This window comes from Ornithodoros turicata, chromosome 1 (assembly GCF_037126465.1).
Source record: "Ornithodoros turicata isolate Travis chromosome 1, ASM3712646v1, whole genome shotgun sequence".
In the NCBI taxonomy this organism is placed as follows: domain Eukaryota; kingdom Metazoa; phylum Arthropoda; class Arachnida; order Ixodida; family Argasidae; genus Ornithodoros; species Ornithodoros turicata.
Genome location: NC_088201.1, coordinates 78141931 through 78152480, shown reverse-complemented (window position 1 = coordinate 78152480; position 10550 = coordinate 78141931). Strand labels below are relative to the sequence as shown.

The 10550-nt window shown below is 47.8% G+C and overlaps 1 protein-coding gene across 1 annotated transcript; it reads right to left on the bottom strand.

Moving 5' to 3' along the window:
• Positions 1-1405: 1405 nt before the first annotated feature.
• LOC135377378 (uncharacterized protein K02A2.6-like) lies at positions 1406-5404 on the bottom strand. Its single transcript, XM_064609744.1, has one exon. The coding sequence runs from the start codon at positions 5402-5404 to the stop codon at positions 1406-1408; it is 3999 nt and encodes a 1332-aa protein (XP_064465814.1).
• Between the last annotated feature and the right edge of the window lie 5146 nt (positions 5405-10550).

Here is a 10550-nt window from a genome sequence, read left to right as displayed (position 1 = left end):
GAGGTGGTGGGTTCGAATCCTACCGCCGGCTGTGCTGTCTGAGGTTTTCCCTTGGTTTTCTGAAGACTTTCCAGACGAATGTCGGCACAGTTCCCCCTGAAGTCGGCCCAGGACGCATACTAATCCCCCTGTCCCCCTACTCCTTCCTGCTGTCCTCTCTCTATCTGTCCATATATGTACGCCGCTCATAGCCACAGTTGCTTCGCGGCGCTAACACACAATAAAAAACAACAACAACAAACAAACAAACGTCACTGCCACGAATGATGTTTCTAGTCCTGCTTGCTTGTCCTGCAGACCATGATGGGTCTTCGAAGCGTGTGAGTGTGTCGATCCCGCGCTAGGTGCTGCGACCGCTTCCTTCTAGTAGCTCCGCTCTCCAAGTAGCTAATGTGCTTGTCCAGTGGATAGTAAAAAACTGATATCCAAGTGGTGCGGTAACCCAGGCAGTTTAGCTTGTACTCTGTGCCTCTGGCCACTATGGACAGGTCTTTCGCCAAATCCTGGGCAATCTTTTCGGTAGCTTTGGTTTCGTAGTGGCTGAAGCTGTAGTGGGACACCCGTTCATAGTCTTTGTATCTTCTCTTTGTTACGAGTGCTTCCGCGAGGTCGTCGAGCGATAGTAAACACCAGTGGTCTAACAGCCCTAATCTGGTTGATTTTATTTGACTAGAGAACAGAACGCTTAAGAGGATAAACGCGGGAAACAACTTACCAATTAACGTAGCTTAGCGATGTTAATCCAGCGTCGTTGTATTAGTTGACAAAGTTCAAACGCTGAGCTGTAGGTTAATCCATTAGATGTTCTCCAACACAGCACAAAAGAGTGTCCCTTCTCGGGAAAAAACGCCTCCCTCGGGCGGCTGTCGCGATTAAGCAAATGGCTGCCGGCGGTTATCAAAAAGGCGATAGGCTCACATCTCCGTCGCAGGCTCGAGAGGATCACGCAAGAACACAGCAGATAAACTGCATTCAAGCTTTACACAGCTCTTCGTTTCCCGCAGGTGTCTCACGCCTTTCCCGGCCGTAAAGGTGGCATAGTTGTAGGTGTAGTTACCTGGATTCTGTTTGCTACCTGTTTTATGCGCTGGAACAATCCTTGCTGTCCTCCAGTCGTCGGGGAGGCTACAGCACTCCAAACTTCGCAGAAAAATCTATCCTGTACAACAACACACCGATTATATCTTTCATGCCTTTCAGAAACTTACATGTATTGTTGTACACCCAGCAGCTCCAGGAAATTTTGAGGTTATTAGTGTTAGGAACCGGTCCGCACACCTCGGGAACCACAACGGAAAGATACTTTATTTCCGGCTTCTGCCTCTTCTGTACTCCTACACCGACGCCCCCTAGGTACATCTTAACACTAGCGCCCACTACATCTCCCCTCTTCACGGAACAACTGTCACCAGTCTAGTCTCTTGGGCCTTACAATTCGTCGCCCATATCGGGTCCGTAAAATCTGGTCACTACTCCCGAACACAGTAGGATCCTGTCCTGCGTCTGTAGATCGTTCTTGGGCGCTTGTTCCACTTGAACCAATGGTACCGCTTGTACCCGTTGCCCTCTGAACCGGTTGGTCGTATCCGCGGGGACTACTGGTGGGGTCTCTTGTACCGCTCGCACACTGGACCGGCTGGTGGCGTCTGCAAGGACTTGTCGTAGGATCACTTGTACCGTCTTCCTCTTCTTCCCGTGGAACCTGTTCCGGGGGATGTTTTACGAGGTGCTGGCGATTGCGCTGCAAAATGACTCCTTGATCTGTCTCTACAATGTACGACCTGGGCCGTTGTGCTGGGCTCAGTATGGTGGCGGGTGCTTTTTCGGGTCCCACCCACACTCTGTCTCCTACTATCAACTTTGGTAGTTCAGCCGTTCGATGTCGGCGGTTAAAGTTCGTTGACTGGCGTTTACGGTACTTAGCATCTCTTGCAATAATCTTAGCCCGTGGAACGTAAGCTGGTCTCAACCTTTCATCCGCTCTTGGTAACGTCGTGCCAAGCCTTCGGCCCATCAGTAACTGTGCTGGACTGAAATCCATGACTCCAGGTGTGTCCCAGTAGACTAACAAAGCCATGTACGGATCTTCCGCTTTGCGAAGTAAGTTCTTGACAGTACGAACCATTCGCTCTACTTCACCATTTGACTGAGGGAAATTTGGGCTGCTAGTCACATGTTGCACCCCATACGAAGACATGAAACTGGAGAATTCTTTTGACTGAAAAGGTGGTCCGTTGTCCGAGCGCAGAATCTTTGGGATGCCATGTCTGGCGAAGATGCTCTTCATCACTTGAATGACGGCCTTAGCCGTTGTGCTGTTGAGTGTCACGACCTCGGGATATCTTGAGTAATAGTCAACCATGAGCAAAAAGGTATGTCCCTTTAAGAAGAATAAGTCCGTTCCCAGCATTTCCCATGGGTGATTTGGTAGCGTTGATGAACACAACGGTTCTACCGGGTTAACTCGGTAAGAGGCACATCGCTGACACCTAGCGACAAACTCCATTATGTCCCTGTTGATTTTGGGCCACCAAACTGCTTCTCTAGCTCTGGCCTTACTTCTGTTTACTCCCTGATGTCCCTCGTGAAGAAGCCTCAAGATGGCTGCACGTAACGATGAAGGAACTACGATGCGGGATCCCTTCACTAGGACGCCTTTGCAGAGTGAAAGGTCCTCGCTTGGAAACTTTGCCAAATGAGGCGGCATCTTTGACTTCGGCGGAAAGCCCCGCTGACAAAAAGCTCGAAGCATGCTGCACTCCGGGTCCATAGTTTGGGCATGAATGATATCTTCTAGCTTTACCAAAGCTTGTTCTGATGCATACTGCAGGGCTTCTGCAGCAAAAATTTCAATAACATCAATAGATGACTCCGTACTTCTGATAGGAACACGTGACAATGTATCGGCCGTTGCCAGAAGCTTTCCTGGGATGTGCTGCATTCCAAACTGATAACGCATGACTTTTATACGGAGACGTTGGATGCGAGGCGGCACCGAATCCAAGTCCATTTTTGTGAAGAGGGACACCAATGGTAAATGATCAGTCTCGATGTTGAAGACCAATCCGCGCAAATACTCGTCGAATCGCTGGATTGCCCAGACCACAGCCAAAGCTTCTTTCTCTGTTTGACTGTAACGTTGTTCTGTAATGGTCATAGACCTCGATGCAAATGCTACCGGTCGACGCTCTCCCGATGGCTGCTCCTGAAGAAGGACTGCCCCCAAGCCAAACAAACTTGCATCAGCAGAAACGATGGTTGGATAGGCAGGATGGTACTTTGCCATGCATCTCTCTGACATCATCATTTCCTTGAGCTTTGCAAACGCAGAATCTTGTTCATTGGACCACGTCCATGCTGTGTTCTTCCCGAGGAGAGCTCGAATCGGTGTTGTTTCTTCTGCCAGATTCGGGAGGAAGCGTCCGAGATGATTGACCATGCCTAACAGGCGTCGCACTCCAGCTACGTCCCTTGGCGGTAGCATCTCTTTAACTGCTTTAAGCTTCTTCGGGTCTGGACAAATGCCTTGTGCTGATACTTGCACGCCCAGGAAAGACACCTTATTCTGACGAAAGTGGCATTTTTGTTTGTTCAGAGTGATCCCTGCTCGTGACAGGCGTGTCAAGACCTCTTGCAGGCGAAAGTCGTGTTCTTCTGCCGTTCTTCCGAAAACCAGTATATCGTCCATCATACACACAGTTCCTTCAAGACCTTCGAGGATTCTTGACATTTGTTTCTGGAAAAACTCCGGCGCTGAAGTAATGCCAAACGGCATTCGACGAAAGCAGTATCTACCGAAGGGCGTAATAAAGGTAGTGAGTTCTTGAGACTCTTCTGCCAATTTCACTTGGTAGAAGCCCGAAGCAGCGTCCAACTTAGAGAAGACCGTGGAGTCCCCCAGTAGACCTAGAACTTGGTCAACCGTAGGTAGATCGTGCCGTTCTCTCATGACGACCTGGTTCAGCTTGGTGAGGTCCACGCACAACCTGTGTCCTCCCGTAGCTTTTGGGACCACCACTAGACCTGAACACCACTCTGTTGGACTGTCCACTTTACGAATCACGCCCTCTTGCTGAAGCTTTTCCAGTTCTGTACGGATGACCTCTCGCAGGGGAATGGGAATCCGTCGAGGGACACTTAGTGAAAACGGAACGGCATCCGGCTTGAGATGAATCTTGTATTCCGTTGAAAGGGTTCCGAGCCCATCGAATAACGTTGTCCGAGGTTGAGACGATACTTTGTCTACAAACTTGATGACCCCCAAGGCCTGTATTGCGGGCAGTCCTAGCAACGGTACAGAAAGTGACTTCACGACGTAGAGCCTTTGTTGGGTAGATCTTCCTCTCCACAGTAACATAGCTGCGAAAGATCCCAGGACTTGTAGCGGTTGCTGTCCCGGCCCTGATAGGACGTTGTCGACCTTGTCCAACGTTCTTGGAAGACCAGGAAAAGTTTCGGAAACTGCCGTAACCTCGGCCCCTGAGTCTATCTTGAACACTTCTGTGTAATCATTTACCGTGACCTCGGCGAACTTTGCTTGTGCTGAACTTTTGATTGCATGAAGTTGAAGTGCATCCATCTTATTGCGCCTCCTCCGACTGCGACACACATCCGCAAAATGTCCTTTTTTTCGGCAGAAATTGCACAGCGAATTCCGAGCCGGACACTCGGAACGAGCATGCGGTGCACGACCACAGTAGTCGCAGTTACTTCCGTTACTTCCTTTGGGTCGCTGCGACCGAACAGGACGATTCCCTGGACCTCGATCCCGTGGATTCTTACGGGGATGTCCTGATCTAGCGGCATCGATGACGACTGGGACTGGCTCTGTCGCGCATCCACATAAAGTGTTTCGCTGTTTATCCGCATCTTCGGCCTGCCTGGCCTGAATCCACGCTTCCTTGAGGCTTAATTTCGCATTTCTGCACAACTGATTGGCGAGTCGAGCGTCCCGCAGACCCACAATGAAGCGATCACGAATGAGCCGTTCTTCGACTTCGACTGATGCATAATTACACCTCTTGCACAACTTACAGAGTTCGGCGTAGTAACTGTCAACAGTCTCTCCCAGCTGTTGCACCCTTCTATGAAACTGCGCAGATTCGTAGACCTCGTTGACGGGATGCACGAAGTGTGCCGTAAAAGCCTCTACCACTCTACTGTAGTTGGTGGCGTCGTCGATGCGAAATGTAGAAAGAAGCGGACGAGCTTCCGGTCCCATGCAGTAAAGAAGAGACCGAACCTGAATGTCTCCTGGGGCATTGCTTAGACCAGAAGCAAATGCGTAGTCTTCAAATAGGCTTAGCCACGTAGTCCACGAACCGGTGTTTTCAAAGTCGAAATTGTCTGGCGGGCGAAGTGAAAGCCCTACCCAGTGTGACGGGCTGCCGCCTGCCGCCGTCATCGCTGTAGTTCCAGGCGTGAAACGCCCCCCACTTCTGACACCATGTTAGGAACCGGTCCGCACACCTCGGGAACCACAACGGAAAGATACTTTATTTCCGGCTTCTGCCTCTTCTGTACTCCTACACCGACGCCCCCTAGGTACGTCTTAACACTAGCGCCCACTACAATTAGTAAGGGCGAATATTCCAATGGGGCCAAGGACAACAGGATCCATTGGAAAATGTACCACACTTGTCTGGATATAGCAGGGTAAGAAAGTACGTAATGTCGTGAAGGCTTTAAAAAATGCGTCATTGGGAACAGTGAACATATATCAGGTGATATAGTGGTGCCGTCAACTGAAAGATCAATAAAATTCCTTTTCTGTTTTCTTTTTTTTTTGCTTTTTAGCATTTAAAAAAATGCTTTAGCACAGCAACAGGGATGGCAATGTTGTACATTAAGGAATGCAGTTTTAGTTGATAGCATGGGATGTTTGTATTCGTGTGTAGCATTGCAGTAGCTAGACTATACTGTTCCGTGTGGTTGGTCCTACTCGAATGGGGGGAAAAAAAAGTGCAAAAAACTGGACAGAGGGAGAAGACACATACGCACGGGGAGCGCTGACTAACAACTGAGGGTTTTATTTATCTCCGAAGGAGAAGACTGAAATAATGAGGGAAGAAAGAGGGAGCAGACCCAGGTGAAACCAGGTCAAGGAGTCCGCTGGGAGGCGGAGGTCTGTTCGTGAAAATAAGTCATCTCTTTGTTGAGGAGACCAACTGAAGGGATGCTAACACATTGTCCTCCACAGTTGTGGATGGTGTAGGCTTCCAAAATTTCTCTAGACCGCTAGTCTCTGCAATTTCTAAGTTGTTTTCTCATTCGTAATGTTCCAACTTGCCCACACTATTGCATTAACTTGGTCCTACTTGCCCTCAGGTAAATCGTTCCTTTTTATTCCTGAGGTGCCTAAGATCTCTGTTGAACCAGGGCGTACGACTAGATACTGAGAAGGATGTACAAGGTATGTAATGTTTGTTAGGCGGTTTAAGTCGTCCTTAAAAAGAACCCTGTTTTCATTCAGACATCTCGACAAGAATCCCAAAATTGACCCTGTATCAACTAGAAAGTTCATGGCAGTTCTCGCAACGGTCGCTTCCACGTAGATTCCATTCTCTGCTAACTCTCTCTCCTTCACGCTGAGTACTTTGATAACATCGATCGTTTCTGCATTGCACTGCTGCACGTTTCGCACGTCCTTATCTTTTGCTGATTGACATATACGAGGGTGGCCCCATAAGTTTCCGGCCCGACCAACTTTAAATAGTCATAGAGACGAAACAAGTGTTTCACTTTTCGACATAGTCATCCTTAACTTTGATGCACTTTTGACACCTTTCAACTAGCATTCTTATACCCTTGAAAAAATACTCCGAAGTTTTGTCCGCAAAATGCTGGAAAACTGCCTCTTGCACCTCATTATCGTTTTGAAATCTCCGTCCTCTGAGATCCCTCTTCAAGTTTGAGAACAGGAAGTAGTCACTCGGTGCCAAGTCGTCACCAAGTAGTCCACCAAGTAGTCACTCGGTGGTGGATTTCTTCGAAGCCGCACTCCTTCAGTGCATCGAAAATGGTTAAAAATTGGGCTGTTCGGTGTAGCATACTTTAAAAACGATAAAACTCCCGTGCCGGGGAACAAGTCAAAAAGACGACACAACACACAGGCACAGACTGGCGAACAAGGGTTTATTATTGTCAAACCTGTTTTATATCCTGAACCAACAGCACCCTCTTCCACAAGGTTCCCAATCACACCCTCAGCATGCCTAGTGGCTTTAGGCTTCGGCTTTAGGCCTTCAGTGCAGCCTTGGCAACAGAAGCAGTGTGAACAGGGGCATTGTCCTGGAGCAACCGGACACCTCGACTCAACCTGCCGCGCCTCTTTTCCTTGATGGCGTCTCGCAGTCGGTGCAGGAGTGAAGCATAATAAGTCGCATTCACTGTGGTGTTCGTCTCTTTGAAGTCAATGAGGAGGATCGCGTGACAATCCCGAAATATTGTTGCTATGATCTTTGTGGATTGTGTGACCTTGGCTTTTCTTGGGGGTGCTTCTCCTGGTATGCGCCATTCCATCGACTCCTTTTTCGAAAGGGGATCATAGTAGAGCACCATAGTCTCATCCCCTGTGACAACTGACTTCAATATTTCTTCATTCTCTTGACAGAGCTCCAAAATCTCTTTGGCACAGATGACACGCTGTTGCTTTTCAACTGACGAGAGAAGTCGTGGCACCCATCTCGCGCTGACCTTTTTCATGTGAAGATCCTCGTGTATGATGCGAAAAACGGTTGTTTTGGAAAGCCCCAGCCTTTCTGAGATTTCCTTCACCTTCAGACGCCTGTCGCTCAGCACTTCCTCCTCGACAAGAGACAAATTTTCTTGTGTCACCACTTCCAGAGGACGACCATCGCGTGGATCATCTTCAATGGACTCTCGCCCCAGTTGAAACTGCTTAGCCCAGTCTTTTACCGTTATGTACGACAGAGAGGCTTCCCTGTACACGTTGTCCAGTCGTGCTTTAATTTCTTTAGGTGAAAGTCCCTCTTTTGTCAAGAATTTTATCACAGCACGGTACTCGATTTTTTTCCATTTTAATTGAAGAGTGCACCCTGGCTGTTTGAAATGCCGCTCTCCAACCGACAAAAGCATGGAGAGGGTTGAGGGTGGTGCTCCGGCCCTCCAACAGATGGCGCCACGCGTTTTAATCGCATTTCAAATTCGCGCTCATTTTCTACATCGGGCCGGAAACTTATGGAACCACCCTCGTAACTTGGAAAGGACCGATTTTCTTGCATTTCATGTATCTACAGAACCTGACTGGGTACTTTACATCATTCGCCAAATGCGTAGTTGCACCACACCTGTAGCACATGTGTTTCTTTCTCTTGTCGTTATGCTGCTGTTGGTCCATATGTTTCGTCTTCTGTGTGCGCACTCTGTGAACCTCACCGGTATCAAACACCTCAAGTTGTTTTTTCATTTCCTCTAAGTACAGCCCAATTTCCTCTGCACACTCTAGTGTTAACGATGTGCCCTCATACTGTAACCGGTCCCTACGAGGCTGCGATAAAGCTCCCACAACTAGCTGATCACGAATTGCACTGTTTGTTGATGAACCACAGTTACACATTGATGAAAGCTCCCATAGGCTAGTAACGTCCTGCCAAGCTTCACCTGGCAGTTGCCGATGGCTTTGAAAGTGATGTCTTTCAACCAGCTCGTTGGCAGTCGTGTCGAAGTGCTCGTCCAGAGTGTGCAAAGCATCCTCATGGACATTTTTGCTGTCCTGTTTCTTGGTACTGTCGTTAGTAAATGTCCTGTAAATACCGTATTCATTCGATCGTAAGGTGAGGGGCTATTTGGGGGCCAGAGTAGAAGAAAAAAATAATACCTACGAATATAAGGCAGTAGATTTCATTTCACTTACTTTGAGCAGAAGCTGACTGCGTGCCAGAGAGGGGACGAAAGGTGCTGAGAAGGGTCCAAACCTTCGGTTTCCCCTTGCCATGCCCCAAATCACCTCAAATAGGCCAGTCTCGGCATGAAACCCGAAATAAGGCAAAAAAGCATGAAGATGGTCAGTTTAGACATTTATAGGCATTTTTAGGCAAATGCAATCCAGATTCAGATTCAGATTCAGATTTTATTTATGCACAATAACAATGTATAGACAAAATACCAACTGGATTGCGAGGTCAAAGCCTGTAAAATCCTGGCTCTACTGATGATGGAGAAGCAAAATCGAGGAATGCGAATTCCCTGAATATCTCGTTAACAGAGCAATGTCCCACGCTAAACAAGTTAGCTACAGTTCTGTCCTCCGCAGAGCTACTTAGGCGGTAGAGGGCTATCGCCACTTGTTTCTCAACAGCGATCGGCTCATGCATCATGACTGACAAACATTCACCAAGTATTGAAACGTCAAGGCAGAGACTTGGAACGACTGTTTGAAGTGCAGCTCGCCTAGTCGAGGCAGTGTCTTTTCAAACCAGGTATCGCTGTTATCATGGTTCCAACACAGGAAAGTGGTCAGCGAGAGTGGCTAGTAAAGTAAACCTCTTGGCGAGAATCATCTCATCCAGTCCGTCAGCTTCCGCTTTGGCAGAGTTGGTCTTGGTCTTCAGAAGAGCTATTTGTCTTTTCTTTTTTTTGCGTATGTGCACTCATTAAAAGGGCAATTGCTCTACGCATTCGGGACCATGAATCGCTTCGTTCCCCACTATCCTTGATTTTGCACATCTTCAAAACAAAGCCTTAGCGCCACCTGGACTTCAAAATTATTGTCAACTCATATGTTGTGCAAGATTTTACTTGGTGTTAAACATCATTTCCTTTTCGTGCAGTACCTAATTTTCCTGTGCTGTGTGCACTGAATGACTTTCTGACATGTTTCATACCCCCTTCAGACCAGAATTGGTCCACATTCACTGAAAAATTATTTAGGTACTTAGTTGTTAAAAAAAAAAAAGTGAAGGTGTTGGAAAAAAAAATTGCTCTAGGAGTGGCCATTTTAAAGTTACAACTGTGTCCAGTAGATTGCGCATAGGGACTGAAGTGTTGCAAATGGCATCCATGGATGTCCCCTAAAAAAACACCCAAAATATCAACAATTTGGTTTAATAATGCACTTGTTCAGTGATTAAACTCGTGAAAGGTTCATTTGCTGTGGAAATTGATGATACAGTTCCTATCAGACTTCAGACACAGGAACACCTGACACTTGGTGCACTGAACTTGTGATTTCTGTGCACAGCCCGTGTTTCTGCACCTTGCAGAATTTTTCATTGCGGCATGTTTAGGGTAGTGTTCAAGCCCGTCGAAGCACACGTCTGCAATTGCTAGTGAGGGTCCCGCTGACTTCTTCCTCTTCTGTAGCAGCGGTGACCCCCGTCGGGCGGCCTCGTCTTTACATTTGGATGGCTCTCCCACAAAGTATGAGAGCCTCGGCAACATGTATCCAGGGATAAACGTGCATTTTTTTTATATATAAATGGTGAGGGGCTCATTCACTAGCACTTACCAAAATTCCATCAAGTCCAAAATGTCCTTCTCTGGCATTCCGCTTTCCCTGCAGTCTGTGCGGTACTCAAGCCAGCTGTTGA

What these genes read in the sequence shown, in the direction of transcription:
- LOC135377378 (XM_064609744.1), bottom strand. Translation starts at nt 5,404, where the DNA reads ATGACGGCGGCAGGCGGCAGCCCGTCACACTGGGTAGGGCTTTCACTT.